We start from the raw sequence: 21994 nt of genomic DNA, 5'->3' as shown, positions 1-21994 counted from the left end.
TATACTTGTTAAAAAGGTGAGGACTTCCCAAACAGTTCCCAAACTTGTCTCATCCAAGAGAAAGTGTGGGCATTTTATTACATGGCGCTTGTTTAGTCTGATTTTAATTTGTTGACATTAAGAAGCTAGGATACAGAGTTCCAAAACTGGAAATAAGAGTTAAGTTCTTTCAAATGAATTAGTGCTTCCGGTGAAAGTACACCTAAGCACTTATCTTTGCTCTCTTAATTTTATTTCCCTTAAGGCTGCATTTCTAAGAATCGAACAGAAAGGCATAACGTGGAAATCTGACAAACGAATTTAAAAATCCAGGTATTCAACTGGACACAAGATAGAAAATAATTCTGGTATCATGTCACTTCCCAACCAAAATGACTGAAAACTCATCACAATGGAACACTGTTTTGACTAAGTATGGGCCTGACTTAATAAAACAAACTGCTAATAGGCTATGTGGCCATTATGGAAAAAGCAAATTGAAATTGCTTTCCTATTTCATATTCACAGTGAAATCTCTGAAGGCAAAGAGTTTCCCCTTGTCAAATTCTAGTGAAGCTCGGTCTCCACGTCTTCCAAATTCAGAAAAACTGGGTCACTGATAATTACCAGCAGGGCATGTTTGTAAAGGTGATTTGCTCAAGAGAATTCGGTATGAAAATGAAAACACACTGAATTTTATGGTATGTATAATTTACTCACCATGTATACACTCCAGAAGGGTTTCTGATGAGAAATCTTGACCTTAATTTTATTCATTTCTCTTACACACACACTGAAAATTTATAGTGCCCTCTAATTAAAAAAAAAAGTAGAAATAGTGCAGGAAATCCTCGTTAAACCTATCTGACAAACACTGAAAACGAGATAAAATACCGTATCAAATCCTTCTGCTACTCCTGTTCCTACATTATGTGATTGGAGAGTACAGAAGTGAGAGATTGCCCTCTGCCACATCTCCTTTCTGTGAAGTTTTAAACAGTAAGTTAAAATATTATTATTATTTTCTTTTATCATTGATTAATTGTATAACTTGGCTGCAGAACACAGAAAGGATTTAGGAGAGAATTTGAAATGGAAGGTAAAGAGATTTTTTTTAAACAAAATGACTATGTTATATTAAGCTGTGTTTCCTAAATAACAGATATTTTCAAAGAAAGTGAATAGAAGACATGTAATTTAGGTGTTGTCTAAAGAGTCTACACAATATAGAAGACACAAAGTCAAACCGCAGCAGTGAAGCTACTTTTATTTTGATTTTTTTCCACATAGATAACTTCATGTCAACTACAGAAATCATGAAATGAAGAATTGAGCATGAAACTGCAAACTCAAAACCACTGGGGAGATAAACAGGTTTCCCCTAGATGACTGCTAAAAATAATAATAACCAGGATACCATGGATTCATATTGAAGTAGTAAATGTCATATATTTAAAAAATAATAAATATAGAACAGCAGTAGAGAAACTAAGAGCATGAACAGCATGAAGTATATTTTATTTTTTTAAGACAGATGAAATTTCTAGGCACAGTTTTAGGCATTAAAGAGGACACAGAGGCATAGGTTAGTGTGCGCTGCTCTGTACAAAAATACAGTCTGAATAAATTACATTGCTAGCCAAACGATTAGACGTCACTTACCAGTCAGTTCATTGCATGTTTAATAATATACAGGTACATGCTAATCCATATACATCATTTATATTTCAAACACATAGGTCTCTCTATATTTATGTCTTTAAAATTCACACACTGAACTTACAAAAAGCTAAATAGTTGTGCGAGAAATCCAAATAACTAGCCCTGCTGTGTACTTTACACTATATATGTGTGTGCATATACATCTCTAAGATAAACAATACGTTTGTGGTTAACAGTTCTGCTTGTAAGAAAACATCAAACAAAACTAAAGCTGCAAAGACATAATACAGGTGAACAATTCACTTGTTTGGATTCTGATAGACAAAATAGCATTTTGGATGAGCAGCAATGATTTTCATGTTGTACCAAGCCTGTTAAAAACATTCCAAATATTAGTGATGGTAGAAATACAGCACAGGGCTCTTCACTGGAAAGGGAAGAAAAAGTCATATAAGCAATCTACTTTTCAGTAAACTGCAAATATGTATGCCTTAACCTGTAACGTTCGGTCACTTTCCAGCTTGCCATATTGACGGAGAATGAAAACTCAATAAGACTCAAGATGTGATATTGGTCTAACACAGCACACTGCATCCTCTCTTGGGACTAAGGAAAGTGCCTCATCGATGTCAGCACCAAAATACCGTTCTTCCATTATTCAGGAATAAAGAGGATCTTCTCACAATAGAGGGTGTTTAGTAACTGAAACCCCAATCCAAATATCGTATTTCTCACACTGCTCTGACAATATGCAATTAACTGCAAGACAGTCTGCAGATTTCTCAAGAAAATTCTTTCAAAAGATTCTATAATACTAATACCTTTCTGGAAAATCTCCGCTCAAAGCCTCTTATGATTCTTTATAGAATCAGACATTTTGATAAAGATTTCTCTCTAGGATGCATTAAATCACTTTTGTCTACCATTGGCTGAAATAAGAATAAGCCTGGTCCCTCATATTTACTTCGTGATTCTATAGAAAATTCACAGGATAAGACAGAATTTTTTTTTTAAGCATTTGAGTAATAAAATAGCTTTTTTGTTGCTGTTTTGTTTTGCTTTGCTGTTGTTTTTGGCAATAGTTCTTAAGAAAGCAGAATTCTGCTTTGGGAGGTAAAGCAATTTTAAAATACTAATGATACAGTCCTGCTCTTAACAGGTCTTATATCATAACAGCATACATGTGCATTTAAAATGATTTTTCCAATGCTTCTTTCTGCAAAAGGGCCCAAACCAGGACATACTGTTTTAGTGTCTTTGTTAAAAAAAATAATTATTTATAACTTTTCTATTAGAACTGTATATTTGATATAAAAATATGTTTATAATTAAACTATCCAAATTTGTATATTAAACAAGAATTAATGCAAGTTTGCAGTGAGATGTGCTGCAAACGTATGCCATTATTTTGACATTTCCTTCCATCTGAACAATCCACAAAATATTCCTTTAACATAAATGCGTCATAATTGTGTGCACATATCAGTTAGCCCATCAGTTAACTTCAGAGGACCAGATGATAATCAGATGAATTCTATTCCTATGCTGAGACATTTCGACATTTATATAAATCTATCGCTATTCTTTTTTTAAAAAAATGAAGACATCTACAATACATGAAAAAAATAACGGCCTTCTATTTGAATAGATTTTTAAGTGAAGCAATCATCCTAACTGCTACTTTTTTGAACTACAGTGCTTTAAAGAGGAGTCATTCATTTTCAGATTAACACCGTTTCCATTTTTCTTCGTATGCAATTCTATTAAAACTTCCCAGTGAAACAGTAGAGAACACAGAGCAAAAGCTTTAAAGTATATGGACTTTTGTATGGTAAATAAGTGTGAATACCAATCTAAGCTTCTTAGCGATGTGTACAAGGTTAGTGTTCATACCACTTCACTAGAACAAATATTAATTTTATGTATAAACAGGGCGGACATCATGTGTAGGGCTAGGGAACAACCTATTACCATTTATCCTAATGGTTCACCTTCTATAAAAATAGTTACACTTGTTACATATGCACAGTTGTATGCTGCAATGTTTGGTAAATGATTGAAAGGGTACTTAGGACAAAAGCCACTCATGCATGTTTCTTTCTAGTTGTCCCTGGGAAAGCCAAGACTCTCAATTTTTCCCTATTCTAGATGTGGCTGAGGCACAATTTCTAACCCCATAATGAAAAACACATGTCTCTAAGTCTTGACTCCCAACCCAGGGAAATGTGGATTGCCAAAGCATAAAGTCCCATTAGAAAGAGTACTCTTGAAGGTGGAATGGGTACCATGAACCAGTTACATTCACAACTGCTGTTAGATGCTGAAAGGCAGTTCACTTTTCAAAGCTCACTCAAGCAAATACACCAATGGCCAGTGCAGTCAGTCACTGGATGGGATAAGCAGGCGATGAGGATTCTAACAGTGGAATCCTTGACAGCGCAAAGGAACTCTAAATGTTGCTTATGCCAGCTGCTCCCCTGCAGGCAATAGGAGATTCAGGCATTTCTCATTCCAACCCTTTTCTCACAACAGTTGCTGTCACATAGACCCTTCACTTGTCAAGAAAAATGACATGAACATATTGCAAGTTTGCAGCATTTGCCTATGTCTAATCAGCTCTGCTCTCTTAATTTGTGCAGGTCCCTAAAATGGATGTAAAAGCTGGTTATGATGTTGACAACCAAAAGGCAAAGGATATTAAATCAACTGAGCAAACCGCTTGACGCTCCACAAGTATTTTAGAAAACAGTAAGTGACCTAGAAAAGATACAGACGTAATCCTTTTGTGGGATGGTTGGTTGTTTTGTTTTTAATCTGAGACGACTGGTTCTAGTAGTAGTCTTCATAGTTCTTAGGGTTCAGGCAATAAAGGATGGCACCCCCAAATGAAAATATAGTTGCACCCCAGGCCAAGCCGTAACCCCAATTGAACTCATGGTAAATTTTCAAGCTCACAGTTTCAATGAACTTGATCGGGTAAAGGACCAGGCTGCAAACCTGTAAAACAACTGGAAGAAAGGCAAATCAAAATTAGAAAAATGTTATTTACAGGAAAGAAAATGATGTCAACATAGCAATATACATACATATGAAAATTCCTTTTTGATCAAACATAAAAACTAAAGATTTCAGAGCATTGCTTATTCTATAGCATATTTTAAAATATTAACAATTAGCCTTTGTTTAATCACTTGCTCAGAACAGAGTAAGAATTACCCTATTAGTAATTAGTAAGTTACTCTACTAGTATTTGGTAGAAAAATCAGTACAATATAATAATCTATTTGAACATAGAGTGATTCATGCTGTTGGTTTTCACACTGTAATACTCTGAAGACATACTTTTCTCAAAGGTGTTCCCTAAAATGATACAAAGCAATGGGTTTATTTCACTTTGATTAAAAAAAATACATAATTATTACTATTTTGACAAAGCAGTAATGGTTAAGCTTAAGCTGTTCCACTACACAACACTTATAAATTGCTCCACAAGAATGCTGACCCCAATGCCAACTGAAATCCTTGGTATTTATTAATGGTCTTGAGAAATTGAGGAATTCAAATGCATTTCTGCTGATGAAAATGGCAACCTGTGATTTGAGACGTGTTTTCATTGTTGCTTCTTAATACCGTCTAATTCAGCCCAATATTTTAGCAAGTCCTATCTTCATGTCTTTGCTTATGAAATTAGTCTTATTCCAAACTACTTCCATTCTTTTTCTAGTATCTAGCCCCTATCTCTCATATTTAAAGAGGCTCAAATGTCTCCTTTGTCAGGATGCCATGCCCAACTTTTCACCTTTCTAATAGATAGAACCTTTATCTACAGATCAGATTTATACATTTATTTTCCACCTATTTTCAAAAAATAATTGTCAATGAAGGCATGGGAAATGATGGTACTGGAAAACCTAAGCTAATAATGGCCACTATAATAGAGTACCAAACTTGGCTTAGTACTTAGTTAACACTGAGTTCTCACAGGGCTAAAGAAGAAATGTGATGAGGCATATCTAATAAAACAAAATAAACCAATTTATCAGGTAGGGTAAGGTATCTTTTAAAAATATCTAAAATTACAATGGTGTTTTATCCTGTGGATGTTTTAATATGCGAGTCACGAGATTACACAACACATGATGCCTTCTATTAAAAATTCATAACTCCCTATTGGATCATCTGTTACACACTTTGCATCTTACTTACTAGAATTTATGGGATGCATTGGCTTCATTCTCTACTATATGACAGTCCCCACCCTCAAGAAACATATACTCTTCTCCCTGAAAAACCTGGGGTACAGTAATGCATAACAGGGACTGACAAACTTCAAATCTGATCCACCACTTGTTTTTATTTTTTTAATATTTTTTACTGAGTAATCTTCACACACATACAGTCCATGCACTGTATACAATCCATGGCTCACAATATCATCACATAGTTGCGTATTCATCACCATGATCATTTTTAGAACATTTCATCACTCCAGAAAAAGAAATAAAAAGAAAAAAGAAAAAAGCTCATACATCCCATGCCACTTCCCTCTCACTGACCACAAGTGTTTCAATTTAACTATTTTATTCACTGCTTGTTTTTGAAAATAAACATTTTATTAGAACTCAAAAATGCTCACTCATTTACCTATCATTCACCTGGCAGTGGCAAGGTTGAGCAGCGATGAAAGAAACCACATGACCCATGAAGTAAAATATTTGCTATCTGAGCCTTTACAAGAAAAGTGTTTCAACCCCTGTTGTTTACATTTGATCTTAACCAAAAGGTTGAGAAGTGATTCAATCCCTGATATTTAAAGTAATACCTAGCTAAAACGATTACTGCTTAATTCATCTTTAAAATACTATAAATTCCTGACATGCAAGAACAACAAGAATGTGAATAATTAAAAAGTGAAAGAACAAACCATAAAAAGATACATTTCAGTACATTTTTACAAGGAGTAATAGGATGGGTAGTGTGTTTGATTAAACTGGAATTTTGAGTCTTATCTATTCTCGTTTGCTCTCAGCACCTGAAAAAGACCATTATCAATGATCAATGTTCCTAGAAAGTCTACACAACTGTCATCTATCTCTGGCATAAAACTGATAAACTTTCAGCAAATTCACATCAGTATGAAGCCTGAAAATCATCACTTTGTATAAAGTGCTTACTAGAGGTCGTGACCTACTTAAAACCAAACAGAAGAATCGGAACCTTTGCCAGGTAGCTCACCACTATTCCTGATGAGCTCTGGCCTTCCATACTTCCACATGACATGGAAAAGGGGATGGATAATCAGGTTTGTATAAAAGGACATTCTCTTTACATCCCAAACAGAATCCTATCGTGTTTGCAGTTATAAAAGATTCAGAGAAAAGTTTTAAGTTGCTGTTAGAACTCAGCTGATGGTATATCATAAAGCCCACACTTTATCTATTTCCAGCCAGTAAGTACTAAAATGTCTATTAATTAAAAAAAAAATCCAGCTGGCTCTTTGCCTTTGTGAGGGAAAGGGCGCTTTCTTGTTCTAAATGCTTTAAAACTAACAGGAGGTCAATTGCTATCAACCATGAACTATAGAAAAAAAAATCATTCCCCAGTTATCAAGTAGTTAAAAAAAAAAAAAAAAGAAAAACATAAGACATTTTCCTTTGGTTTCCATCCTCTGATCTCTAGTCAAATCCTGACTGCTCTTGCCAGGATACTGACTTCAATAGGAAAGTGAGTTAGATACAGTAATTCATTTACTCATTCAACAAGTTCCTTCATTCAATAAATATCTGAATATTTCCAAAGGGATACAGTTTAAGGCACTCTTAAAAAAACAAAGTTGCTACTCTCGTGGGTAGGCAGGCTATGCATTAGCAAATAAACAGAATATAACGGCAGGTATTTTTAAGAGATGTGAAAATACAATAAAGTAGGAAAACAAGACAGGAACGCAGGCTGCTGTTTTAGAGGAGCCAGAGGTCGATATAGTAGGGAGGGAGCATTCCAGGTTGGGGACCCAGAGAGTGCAAAAGTCCTGATGCTAGAGCAGGTCTGCCACATGGGGACATCAGGATAGAGAACAAGAGAGTGGCCTTAAGATAAGATGGAGACATAGCCAGACACCTGTTTAAGAAGAGCTCGTGATGACCATGGTAAGACATTTGTATTTTATTCCAAGTGTGATAGGCAGCAACCAGAGGATTTTGAGCAAGAAGTAATAACTAATTTAAATTATAATCTAGAAGGATTACACTGATTTTTTTTGTGAAAAGGCCAGTCCCGGGAGTGAGGTTTTTACCTAGACTGCTCTTAATACTCATTTTAATGTGTCTTATTTAGCAAAGATTTGGCCTACATGGTATAATATAGTGCCATAATTTTCCTCTAGTGGAAAAGTGGAAATAGAATCCCTTTAGGCTCCACTGGTATACTCTCCTGAGCAGCTTTTTTAGAGATAAACCTTTATTATGTTGCAGCCAGATGAAAATTACCCTAAAATGCTTTATGCCTCTGAATTATTTTTCGCTCTTTGAAATCCCAGAGAAAAATACATGCAATAGCAAAACTGAGGAAAAAATATAACTCTGCATTTGTAAATAATTTTCTCCATTTAATAAAATACACAGGGCAGGCCAGGGTGGCTCAGCAGGCAGAGGTGTCGCCTGACATGCCAGAGACCCAGGTTTGATTCCCGGTGCCTGCCCATGCAAAACAAAAAAAGAAAAACAAAACTAAAACACACAGATGCAGGTAAAAAATGCCTTCTTGCACCCAATCAATGACACATAATGGGCACAGGCTGTGGTATTTTTCCAGCCAGTAAGTGCCAAAAAAAAAAGAAAAGAAAAGAAAAAGAAAAAAAAACAACTCTCTATGAGCTGCTGTAGAGATGACATGGGTAAAGCTATGTTGCATTTAAAATCTGAGAGAAATGTGGGGTTCATCTTATCCACCCCCCCCCCCCACTTTTTTAAAAAGAGGTAATAAAACTACTGACCAGGAACTTGTGTGGGTAAAGGCACGACAGAAACTCAAATACACTGAGTTTCTTCTGAGGGGATATTTTCACTATTGAAATAGTCAATACCTCCAGTTCCCTAGTCCTTCAAAAGGGATACTGCTGAGGTGGGTGCTCTATGTTGGTTTCTAGGATTTTTCCAGGAGGATTAAGCTCCAGCTGTTATAACGACAGCTTTACTGTTGCCTTCTCTTCCCTGTCTCACTTCCCATACCTTTTACTACTGGTTCTTTTACCTCCCAAATAAAGAATATGTACTTCAATCATAGTCTCAGGAATGACCTTTAGGGGAATCCAAACTAAGATATGTTACGAGACCAGATTTGTACATCAGAATATACCTTATGTGTTTGAGTGCTAGACAGACTAAACGGGGAAAAGACAAGAGACAGACAGGCTAGCAAAAGTGCAGGGTAATAACTCAAGGGGTGTCACTGAGAAAGAAAGGTAAGGAAGTGTAATAAAAAGACCATTAAGGAAGAAATGACTGACTAGATTCTAGGAAAGGGAAAGGGAGGAGTTACATATACATTTTAAGTCAGATGTTACCATAGAAAATTAAAACAAAGTAGGGGATGACCACATTTGGGAACTAAGATATTCTACTTGGAGAGTAGTTGTAGCCTCGACTGATACAATAATGGTGCTGTAGAAAAAAGAAGGTACACATGTAGAAGAATTTGTAAACAGAGCTGATAGAACTTACCAGCCAAGTCCCTAAATACAGAACTTACATAAAGGGAATGATACTTTGGAGAATAAAAGTATTTCCCCATGAAGGATTATTAGGAAGCTATCAATTTATTTTCTTTTCTTAATCTGCAACTACTAAACGTAGTAGTAGGTATGAAATTTGTCACTGGGCAGTAATATTGCAAACCGTTCTATCCAAATGGTAATTTGATATTGATACACAGAAGGCAACAGAGAATCTAAAGATCTGTGAGTTGAAAATCTTTTTAGTTTGGAATCTAACCTGGGTACTGCTTTTCCTGTCGAAATCTAGACTCAAAATACTTTCAGGCAGCCTACTGCTATTCATAGGATGATAAGGAGGGGGAAAACACAAGCAAGCCTCTAAAAAGAGGTGGCTCAGATATGTAAAGCAGTTGCAGGATCCTACAAAAATTCACCATTCTCAGATACTCAAAAAGTACAGGCAAAGTCCCTTGAGGGACTGGAGAACAAATCTGGGACTATTAAACTTTGCACCTGGGAAACCCCTAAAACTCTCTCAAACATTCGGGACTCCCAAGTTAATAGGCCAAGCACTTAGTCTTGCTGTTATGAAACTTATTTCTGTAACAGAGAGGCTAAGGCTACCTATAATTATCGCTAAGAGTTACTTTCTGAGAACCTCTTTTGTTGCTCAGATATGTCCTCGCTCTCTCTAGGCCCAACTCTGCAAGTGAAATCACTACCCTCCCCCATGCGGGGCATGACATCCAAGGGTGTGAATCTCCCTGAAAATGTGGGACATTACTCCCAGGGATGGGCCTGGCCTTGGCACCATGGGGTTGACAATTCCATCCTGACCAAATGGGGGAAGATAAATGTTAAGAAATGAGGCATCAGTGGCTAAGACAGCTCGAACAGAGTTACGAGACTATTGTGGAGCTTACTCTTAGGCAAGTTTCAGCCAGATATTGCTGATTACCATGTGTGCTGGTTTAAAAGGATGTATGTCCTCTAGAGGAGCCATGTTTTAATCAAAATCCCATTTCAAAAAGGTAGAATAATCCCTATTCAATATTGTATGTTTGAAACTATAATCAGATCATCTCCCTGGAGATGTGATTTAATCAAGAGTGGTTGTTAAACTGGATTAGGTGATGACATGTCTCTACCCATTTTTCTGGGTGGGTCTTGATAAGTTTCTGGAGTCCTATAAAAGGGAAACATTTTGGAGAATGAAAGAGATTCAGAGAGCAGAGCTGAAAACATAGCCACAAGAAGCAGAGTCCACCAGCCAGTGACCTTTGGAGATGAAGAAGGAAAATGTCTCCCGGGGAGCTTCATGAAACAGGCAGCCAGGAGAAGAAGCTAGCAGATGATGCCATGTTTGCCATGTGCCTTTCCAGATGAGAGAGGAACCCTGACCATGTTCACCATGTGCCTTTCCACTTCAGAGAGAAACTCTGACTGTGTTTACCATGTGCCCTTCCATTTGAGAAACCCTGAACTTCACTGGCCTTCTTGAATCAAGGTATCTTTCCCTGGATGCCTGAGATTGGACATTTCTATAGACTTGTTTTAATTGGGACATTTTCTTGGCCTTAGAATTGCAAACTAGCATCTGATTAAATCCCTCTTTTTAAAAGCCATTCTGTTTCTGCTATATTGCGTTCTAGCAGCTAGCAAACTAGAACACCATGGTTTGCCAAACTCCAACCAAAATCATTCCTGTCAACCCTAAAGAACACCTAGGGCTCTATTTGAGCTTCTATAAAGTCTTACATGCTAAGATTACTTTCCAGAAACCTACAACCTCCAGATAGTTCTAGGCCAGAGAAGTCCTGAAATGCAGAGGATGCAGTCTTTCCAAGAAAGTCAACTACTTCCATTCCCTTGTCCCATTTTATTGACATTCCTTTAGAATGGGCATAGCCCAAATACCCCTAAAGACTAGGAGAAGGATCAACATAGGAGGAATAATAACAGAGAAGATAGGATTTAACAGAGGGTATGACTGCTGAATCATTATATTGATATTTCTTTTTCGTCCCCAGCTGGAAGGAAAAACCTGAAATTGGGAAACTATAACCCATACCAAACTCTGAAATCTGTTTTATAACTAATTGTTAAAATGTACTTTGAAAGTATTGCTTTTTTGCATAGATGCTATATTTCACAATAAATAATGTTTAAAAAAAGATCGCCATTCTGCATAAGCAATAATTTTTAGGAGGCTTTTTGCAGGCAGAACAGAGATATTCTTAGTAATACAACTGAATTTGGATTCTGTTGAAAATCTAAATGAAAAAAGACGGAGGATATTCTGCAATTTGTATTAAAGGCCTTGAAAAAGGAGGGAGCAATCATCCCAAGGCTTTGACTTTTATGTGGGGCATAAAAACAATCTTGCAGACAGTTCAAAAGCAAACAATAAAAGAAGAGGAGCTAGACAGAGGCAATTCTTCCAACTATGATTTCACCAAGTTCTTAGTGAGGAGAAACTGGATGCTGTTATCAGAATCACATCATGCATTAGCCAGGTACAGGAAGAAATATCTGCGGTCAACAGATACTTGTGCTGAAAATGTGTGTAGCTTTCACTATGCCCAATGGTTCTGTCCTTCAGGACTCATCAGTCTGTGATCTTTATGACATCTCAAGTTGTTCCCTTCCTTCAGGTCATGCTCTCAAGAGACAGAGCAACTGCAGTAACAGGTTGCACTCCAATGGCAGGCTACACTAGACAGCTGAATTCAGAAATCAAAGTGGACTCTGGTCTGATTTTTCTCTATCTGACATGGACTGAAGTGAAGATGACTCATGAATCCTCACTCAGACCTTCAATTGAAACCCTGGCTCTGCAACTTATTAGTTGGGGAACCTTGGAAAACCACTTAAGCTTTTTGAGTTGTTTTCTTCATTGATAATATGGGGAAAATAAAGACCTCATTTTAAGATGGTTTATTAGATTCTTGCAGTGAGGCCCATGGTAGGTGCTCAGTTACTTGTCATTATTATCAGCATTGTTATCTGATGACATCTGATTCTGCGGTCTAGACTTCCAGGACCAGTGAGTAAAAAAGCTGTGGAACATGGAACAAGTTTTTTCGATGGCTGCAGTGATGAGCAGCTCTTAGTTCTTTTAATAAGTATTCCAGCAGGTAACAAGCCTAAATGGAGGACCTCAGAGAAAAACGATGATAAAGCCTAATAAAATCTGTTTGGCTGTCTATGAGAATTGATCATCAATTTCCAGTTATCAAAAAAAAAGAGTATATTAACTAACCTCAGGATAGTATATTTGCATACTGTATGTACCTAAAATATATTTGTTGAGTGAATAATGGAAAAAAAATGAATAAAATCATTTTTTATAACTGTCATTTTCATGGGCTATTTTACTCAGAGGTCTGTGGCCGTATGAAACTTGCTGCTTCATAAATTCCAAAGAGAGAAATGGCTTCAGAAAGACTGAATTACAGTTAGTTGTTTATAAGCCTGACCCGATTTTGAGCCATGCGCCTCACTCATCTTTCCATCACTCATTCAACAACTATTTATTGGGTGCCTGTGAGTGCTAGGCACAGCACATGGAACTAAATTAATTAAAGTAAGTAATCCTGAGTAGAGATGCTTCCAAGTGGCGGTGTTATGCGTGTTTTTATTGTATGTATTGCATGTTTCAGAGGAAGAAAAGAAAAATTCCCTTGTTGAGAGAGATATCATTTTGTATGTGTGTGAACGATAAGATATTGCCTGATGCCACAAGGCTTACTATTACTTGGAGATGAAAACATTTTGAAACCAGAGGAGAAACGGACTGTCTTCAACTGGACCAAGGTAAGTATAAGAGGGAATGTGGCCCCAAATTCATATTTATGAAGAATTACTGAGCTGAATTATAAGTGAGACAAGCTAAACACTCAAATAAGCATGGTGACTAAGAAACAAGCAAAAAACCCCGTAATATTAGCTAGCTCTGTTTCATGTAAGCAGATTTTCCAATTTTGCTGATCTTATACCCAAATGAATAAAAGATTATTATGGGTGATGAATATCTTTACAAAAAAAATCATCTCCAGACAACTTTTAATGGCTTTTACTAAGGGGAGAGAGAAGTCTTTTCATGACATGTTACAAATAACTGGTAAGTTTTACCTTGCTTATATGCAAAGTGAGCATTAAACTAATGGTTATTTCAAGAAAAACTTCCATAATCATAGCATCAAAAGAGAATGAATAAAATTAATACTCAGCACATGTATGTTTTTAAAATATAGCAGTATATAGCTCATTTTAGGTCTCAGCAGGTAGAAAGACACCATATTAATCTTGCTCCAGGGATTCCTTTCTTTATTTGAACATTTATTAATACTTGTAGTAATTAGAGTTAAATAAAAATCTTATTTTGGCTAAACCCATTACTTTGAACTTAGGTTCATTTAAAATACTTAATTTTCACATATTTTGCTATACACAGAGGGTTTTTTAAAGAAAACTGGAAACTTCCAGTTATTATTCTAAGCACGTTTATAATAGGCAGTATAAATAATGAATTTCTTCATAAATTCTGCATATGCCAATAGGCAGTAAGTTAAAGACTAAATGGAATAGTAACTCGGTATGCACAATATTATTGGATATTTATAATAGAATGACTAGAATATCTCTACATAGCCCTAAAAATAGAAATGTCTATATATTCTAAAAACTGTTCAAAACATAATTCTAGTATTAAAGAATGGTATAACTCATCAGTATCAATTTATCAAGAAATTCTATTAGAATTATCTACTCATTCTGTCAATATATACTAGTTGCAAAGACAAAGTTATACTACAAGTCTAAGTTATTTCATTCTATAAAACAGAAAAGAACCATGGACAACCAAGAACCAACAAATAAATCAGAGAATAACTATGAAGTCTGTTGGAGAATCTTCATGTCTTCAAAACATTCAAATAGAGTCTTTTATCCCACACGAGATCAACAAAATAGTGGCAATATGGTCACTGCCTTGTCCTTCAAATATTTTTGTAATAATGTGTCCGACTCTGTTAGAAAGTTTCTGTGATAATATTTTGGCCAGTTTTACAAATTTCTTAATACAATGTTTGGACAGTAGTAGGTACCCAATAAATCACCGAATGAATAAGAGCCAGCAGTGAATGAATGACTAGTTTAAGACTCAGTGGCTTCCCAGTCCCAGGCCTGCCAGTAACTTCCATGTGATCTTGTGCAAATCATTTAAGGGATTTGAATTAGATGTACTTCAGGATGCCTTCAGCCCTTTGGACCTTCATTTTTATGACACCTACATTCTGACCAGGCTGCATGGGTATAAGATGAACAGAAACAGCAGGGGGCAGCAGAACACTTCCGATTTTATATTTGTAGTTCAAGCCACCCCTCAAATCCTGAGAAAGGTAATCTATTCTCATCTTTAAACAGCTTAAAAAAATCCACCTAAGGGTCTAGATGAGTGTCAGTGTCTTCGTTATTGACAGTCACAGGGGCTTATTTTGCAGGCTTCAAAATCAGATATGACTGGCAGGGTAAATTGAAGGCACCACAAGAATATTGCAGTTTGTCAAATGAACAATATATTCAAGGATGTTCTTACAAATGAAAATTAAAGCTCGCATCAAATAATGTGCTGGGTTTTTAATCTCTAAGCCCCCTTTCTAAACAGCTTCCTGATTTTTAGTAAAATCTCCATTTTACCTGCGGTTGAGATTTTACTCCAGGCTGTATTTCATAGAATGATGATTGCTGAATTAATGACCACGCATTAACCGCTGGCAACTCAAGTTACACGTCTACATGTCAAGATTTTTCAGTATAACCATGTTTGTTTTCAAGTAGATTTATACCTTTATTGGTACGCAGAATGGATTTTCTTTTTTTTTCAATTTCATGTCAGACGAAATAACATTGACTTAAGATAACCATGGGGGCAGTAAAAGGGGAAAAAAGCTGGATGCGAAGCAAGGCCGTGAGTAAATACATCTGCTACAATTCCTAAGGCAACAGCGCTGTCAGGAAGTATTATTTATTCATGTTTTCTTTAGAAGTTTCCAAGTTGCCACTGTATTCTGTGAAATGCTGAATGCACTGAAAACTGATCATGTGAGAAGCCCTTAGTGAGTTTACCCCGAAATACAACAAATGTCTCTCAATTTTTATGTAACACAGCTAATACGTTCTGCTTCTTGCATGAGAAAGAAAGGATGGAGAAAGGTTCACGAAACTTTAATACCGGTTGGAAAGCAATGAATAGGTTTACCTGCTGCAAAAAGCATGACGGCAACAGGTCTGTAGAAGCGCCTTCGAGATCCCACGCAGATAGAAATCAAACCCACCAGGAATGCAATGAGGATGATGGCGGCGCCGCCCAAAAGTAAAGCCAGAGTAGCAATCTGCCAATCTGGAAAGAAAAAAAAGAAAGTCACTGCTTTTAAGCAGTAAATCCTCAAAGAAGCCATAGAACCATGTTCAGTGGCCTTCACCTTGATGCGGCTAAACAGATCCAATATTAAGCCTTTGGGAGTTAAAATGTTTTGTAACAAATTGACATAACTATCCTCATTCAGCAAAAGCTGCCATGTTAAGGTCAGAAGAGTTTTTAACCAGGGGCTTGCCAAGCTTTATTTCCAAGGACTCTATTAAGCGTTCATGTTTATTCTGGTGCCCGTTTTGTGACCTATTCTCATTCTTATTACTATTTAATTTTTTATTAAGCTATAACATAAAGTTCGCAAATCTTAAGTGTACAAAGCAGAGAACCTGATGAATTTTTACTCCATTTATACACCCATGTAACCAGCAACCGGATTAAGATATAAAACATTTCCAGCACCCAGAAGTTTCCCTTGGGCCCCTCCCCAATCAATAGTCACCCTCCCACCCAAGTGACTGACTGATATCTATCACCACAGATTAGTTTTGCCTGTTCTTGAACTTGATATAAATGGAATCATTCAGTAGGCATGCTTTTGTGTCTGGCTCTAGCGTCTGTGATATTTATTTTGTGTCTGGCTCTTATGTCCGTGGTATTCATCCATGTTGGAATACGTGGCACTAGTATATTCATTTTCATTGCTGTCCTTTCTTGGGAAGCCCTTCTTCTCCCAATAAAATCCTATCTGCCTTCTTTTGCTGCTTCCATACTCAAGCAGCTTCTCCGGCAAATTAGCATGAAGAGGGTGTGCTGCTATTTTTTTCCCCCTTCTATCTTTTATTTCATTGCATTTTTACTGTTGTCTCCATCACCTCAGGACCATTTCAGAAATTAAGTGGTCCCAGGGAGCCAGAATGGACTCTGAATGGCTGCTCAGTCCCCTTCTTCATGCATGGAAACAGTGAGCACGTATTGACTGATTACTAGTCACAGCTTGCATACTATGGATACTTCAAAAGAGCCTCTCATGCACTTAGTGAAAGGTAAATTTCATCAAAATACACTTACATTTTTATTTTACAAAATAAAGGTATACAAATGGCATGGCAGAACACTGGCCCATTTTCTATCCCATAAGAAGGGTAGACTGTGCTCTTAAAAGATACAAAGTGAATATACGAAAGCACTATGCAGTTTAGGAAGCACCACATAAAATAATACTTAGAGAGCAGCATTCTTTAGTGATGGTTGTTTAGAAGTTCCAGGCTGCCTCTTCTTGCCCTCGGTATAATGTACGTGCAATGAATGCAAATAGTTTCTAATGTATGGTTAAATAAATTGTAACATAATCTACCCAAAGTCAAGAACTGGTAATATTTTGATCCTGCACTCTGAAATACACCCCCAGACAGTTCCAAAAGTGCACTCTCTGCCACTGTAGCATAAAGGATGAGTACAGAAACCTACCATACCCTAGGAGTTGTTTCTTTATACTTGCATATATTCCTGCCTCAAACAACCTCTTCCACATCCTCTCCTCCTCAGGAATTCTGGATGTCTAACTGGCACTGAACTAAAGCTAGCATTGCAGTCAAGGAAACAAACAAACAAGGGGAAAACAGCAAATGCACACTTCTTAAAATCTAAAGATGAATCACAAGAAAGTAGAGTGTATTTTTATGACATCTATCTGTGACAAAGCCATATAACTTCAAACAAAAGTATATCTGGCTTTCAACTAGAAGTTGAAAGGATAGCCATTCTATGGCTTTTATATTCTGTAACAACATGTAGCTTTGAATTAAAAAGCCAAAGGAGCAACCCTTTATATTTGGAAGTCTCTTAATTTCTTTGAAAAAGTTTATACCTACTACAATGATACGGTCCTTCAGCAGAATGGAAATTCTTCTGAAAACTTATGCATAAATTTAAATTTCTGAATAATAAATCAAATTGTAACTATATCAAAGGGTTTGGATAACAAAGAGAAGAATAAAACCATTCCACCCAATCATCTATGCATCCATCAAATTCCTGGAGAGTTTAAGAGAGCCTATATTGATTAATTTCTAGCTGGACCTTTGTAAAAAGCAAATTAGAAAATTTATAAAAGCAATTTCCCCCAAATTATTTTCTTTAAATAAGAGTTTTTAAATTACTGGCCTTGTTTAAATCAAGATGCAACTAAATATTCACTCAGCTTTAAAGGATTTTAAGGTAAAAGTATAGATGGCTTTCTCCCGCTAAGCTTTTCCTCAAAGCTCAACAGGCATAAAATACCACACATTTGACTATTCTCATTTTTAAACTAAAAATAAATACAGGAGTCAATGCTTAATCACTTTTCTCTTAAAAATCTAGCTAAAGTGCATTTGTTTATTTGCATGTGGTAAAGAGAAAACTAAGAAAAAGCCAGCAAAGTTTCCCTGTAAAGGGTGAGAGAGTAAATATTTTCCACTTTGCAGCCATGGATTCTGTTGCAACTACTGATCTCTGACCTGCCATGTGAAAAGGGCAATAGGCAGCATGCAAATGAATGAGTGTGGCTGTGTGCCAATAAAACTTTATTTACAAAAAAAATAGCTGGTGGGCTGGTTTTGACTGCAAGCTGTAGTTTGTCTACCATTGGTCAATATTTTCCATACCATTTTCAAATGTGGACCTTTTTTCCAGTAAAATCCTCTCAAACAATAAGTAAATAATGCAGCAAATCTGATCGATGAGTCATACAAGGTGAGGCTTATGCAATATAGCAACAGCAAACTGCAAAAGGAATAAAAATCTTAACCACCATGATGCTGAATTTCCTTAAAATCATAATAGTGGACTTTGTATGGAAAGCTAATAAAATGCAATAATAGAAGCCACCAGGAGAATAAGTTATTAAAGGGGACCAGAGCCTAATTAGGAAGAGAATCTCTTGTGGCATGGGAAATGATCCTAAACAGCAGATGAACACAATCAGCTCTGGATTTTCTTCGGAATATCCTGTATTCATAGTGCGAAGGTTGTGGCCAATAAGAAAACTATCATTTTGGATATAAAATCAAAAAGAAGAGTCACCGGCATCAGCACTGTTATGCTATGGGTATCCTTCACTCTGGTCTACCATCATAGATATGTCACTTTTTCAAACAGCGAAACTATTTTTTCCCCACCAAGAGAGACCAAGAAGGGGCCATGCATGCCATGGTTTGAGGCTATATCCTTGGCAGAGAGCGTCAAGTTTTGGAATTGCTGTTATCATACCCATTTGGATTGATTCACTCAGGCAGGTTGCCCAGGACCAAAGCTTTTTACATCGCTAACCAGTTCAACATCAATCAGCCAGTTGACAAAGTGCTGAGTTATGGAATCAAGGAGGCCCAGGGCACTTTTCTAGGTTCAGCCCTGGCCATTCTGGAGCTGAGAATACTGCTTGTGCTCTCATGGTGCTTTCAATAAACAACTAGAAACCACTCTCCAATAGGCCCAGCCTCAGAGGTCAGGAACCAATCACACTGACTGTGGCTAACTCAAATGGCCGGTTACCGTTTCCATCTCGCTCAATGTACAGTACATCTAAATAAGACTAGGATATGGTGAGTTAAATTAAAAAGGGAAAGATACTTTTATAGAGACCTCCTCATGGTCATTAAAATAGCAGACTGGGCTTCATGTTTATACAGATAAATAGCTATTTACTTACCAACCAAAGATGATACTAGATTTAACAAGGACATATGCATATAAAATGACCAGCTATATTTACTGGGCCTCTGGTGATTTTACAATAATATTATAATAAATGACCAGAAAACTTCTGCTTTTCTATTAAAAGGTTGAATGCCATGAGTACTTGCTATCCCATATTCAGTGCTTGCAAAACAAATTAAAATGTTAAAAATTTCCCAATTTTCTGCCCCATTTCTTCAAAAAAGTCGTGTCTTTTCAGTTCTCCTATCTGGTTAATCTCTATATCAATCTTAGTTCCCCAATTATAGGCCTCAGACCATTTAGTCAGATGAAGTGTTAAGAGACCTCAGAGATGTATTACTCTGCATTAGTTTTACATATTTCCAAAAATGATGTACTGATACTGCAGTGGAGCAGTGAACATAAACCAGCTCTGCAGAACAACTGTGGCCATGGTGCTGTTTTACAAATTGCAGTGCTCTGCACAATTAAAACTGGTCATTGCTCAATGTCAGGCCAGTTGATTTGATATCTGAATTTGGTTTCTGAAATCTGAGAGAACAGATACTCATCGGTTTTGAGGAAAGTATGGACATCCTTTGCCCATACAGTGGTGAGGGCTCAAAGGGCTCTGGATCTAGAAGGGTTGTGAGTCTGGAAACCAGACCCGAAATGAGGTTGCAACATCATATGTCAGGTTCCACTTAAGAGTTTTTTTTTGGCAAAATTAACACAGACACGTCGGAGGCATTGGAATTGCACTTCTGGAAGTTGAGGGTCAAGACAAGGGCATGTTTCTCTTAGAGCTTTTTCTAGCAGCTAAGAAATGTAAAGATGAACAGGAAAATATATATATATATATATATATATATATTGCTATATTCCACCCTGCGGTTACAGAATAAAATATGGACAGTTTCCATGTCAGAACGTTAAGTCCAATGTTAATATATAAAACTCAGGAACTAAATTCCAGTCCTCTTTCAAGGTGTTTTTATTAACTGGCACCAGAGTTTCCAATGTCTATAAATGCTTTAGTATTCTCCAGAACTGTGCTGACTTATATTAGCAGTTTAGTGCATGAGGCTGCTCTGAAATCACCACTGCATTATGAAAATTTTGTGGGCTACACTGTAACTACTCAGTTGCAGAATTCACATTGCCCTAAGGACGTCAAATGCCAAATACACTTTCCATTTTCAGGAAAGGCAAACTCTTAATGAAGATCCATTTTCCACACTTGCGCCAAGGTCAATGTACCACACAAGTGTCTAAAGCTCTCCTCTACCTATCTCATTTCAAAACCTTTAACTTGCCTAACACTGGCTAATTTATTTACCTCTGTAGGTATTGTTTATACACCACGATCAGTGTTACTGCATGTTAATCCCTGAGTACACAATTGCCACTACTTTTAGGAAATTAGATATAATTAAACAGCAATGAAAAAACAGATTTTTAACCTTATAAATTCAATTCTCATCATTTGGGTAGTATTTCCATAAATGAACTCTAATGTTTTCATGGATGATTCTCACTTTCCTGTAATTCTCATCACAAATAAAAACATTGCTTTCAATAACTTTGATAATTATGGCCTTACTTGTCAGATGTCTATTTTATATTTTCATCCTTGAACCCCCCCCCAAAAAAAAGGAAGCCATAACAGTGATCAAAATCATTCACTGGACAACCTGGAATTGTGATCTTACCTATCATCTTGGTATCACTCCTTGTAAGGTATCTAGCTAGTGCTCCCTAATTCATCCAAATAAATCGGATCATTTTCACTCATCCCCAGCAAACATTCAATTATTTTAAATACCTCTATTTGTTGCATATAGTTAGAGGAAAAAAAAACATTTAAAATTATCTTGGTGAGAACTCACAAAAGTTAATTCAGTATTGCAAACTCCCTACTGTATTTAAGGAAACAAATCAAAGCTCAGCTATAGAATAAGATTTCAAGCCCAATTTCCCAATTTATTCATCTCTTCAGCTGAAGACCATGCCTTTTTCCCAACTAGCTCACTTTTTCAGAAAGTATGGCATTTCACAATTTTCCTCAAATGTTAACTTAAGAATTTATTTTAAGAAGATAAATGTTATCTATTTCTGAGTTTGGATAAAAAGGCCATATCCTCAGGTATGAGGAATGAATCACACTGTTGCTTTTATTTTGTGTAAAAGGAAGGTAAAACGTGTAGATTTAATAGCCCAAACATTTCTGGAAGTATTAAATTATATACTTAACTTTAAGTTAGTCTGCATGTGGCAAATGAAGTGGAAAGTTGAAACCATTACAGAGGCAGTTTAAACTTTGTTTTCTTGGCTAAATTGCATTCTGACCTAAATCCGTCAGTGGTGCATTAATTTTCCACTACACCGTGGTGTAGACACAAACAAAGGAAGGCAGAGAAAAATTCAGATTCTAGTTTAAATAATTAAAATGACCGCCTCCGTTTTGAAACAACTGATATCAAAACTAATATTTTCCACATGCAAACAAATATTTGAGGCAAAGAAGTATTTGTGCTTTGTAAAATGAAAAACAACGCACACACTTGGGGCACCGTGCTGAGCAAAGTCAA

The 21994-nt window shown here is 36.5% G+C and overlaps 1 protein-coding gene across 1 annotated transcript in view; it reads right to left on the bottom strand.

The window, feature by feature from the left end:
- Positions 1 to 1229: 1229 nt before the first annotated feature.
- Positions 1230 to 21994, bottom strand: part of TMEM47 (transmembrane protein 47) — a 32084-nt gene continuing 11319 nt past the window's right edge. Inside the window, exons 2-3 of the mRNA XM_077145890.1 lie at positions 15615 to 15755; positions 1230 to 4649 (exon numbers count right to left, since the gene is read on the bottom strand). Of these exons, the coding sequence (XP_077002005.1) occupies positions 4471 to 4649; positions 15615 to 15755 (320 nt within the window). The 3' untranslated portion in view covers positions 1230 to 4470. The remainder of the gene's footprint in view (positions 4650 to 15614; positions 15756 to 21994) is intronic.

This window comes from Tamandua tetradactyla, chromosome X (genome assembly GCF_023851605.1).
Source record: "Tamandua tetradactyla isolate mTamTet1 chromosome X, mTamTet1.pri, whole genome shotgun sequence".
In the NCBI taxonomy this organism is placed as follows: Eukaryota; Metazoa; Chordata; class Mammalia; order Pilosa; family Myrmecophagidae; genus Tamandua; species Tamandua tetradactyla.
This window is presented reverse-complemented; position numbering and strand designations above follow the sequence as displayed.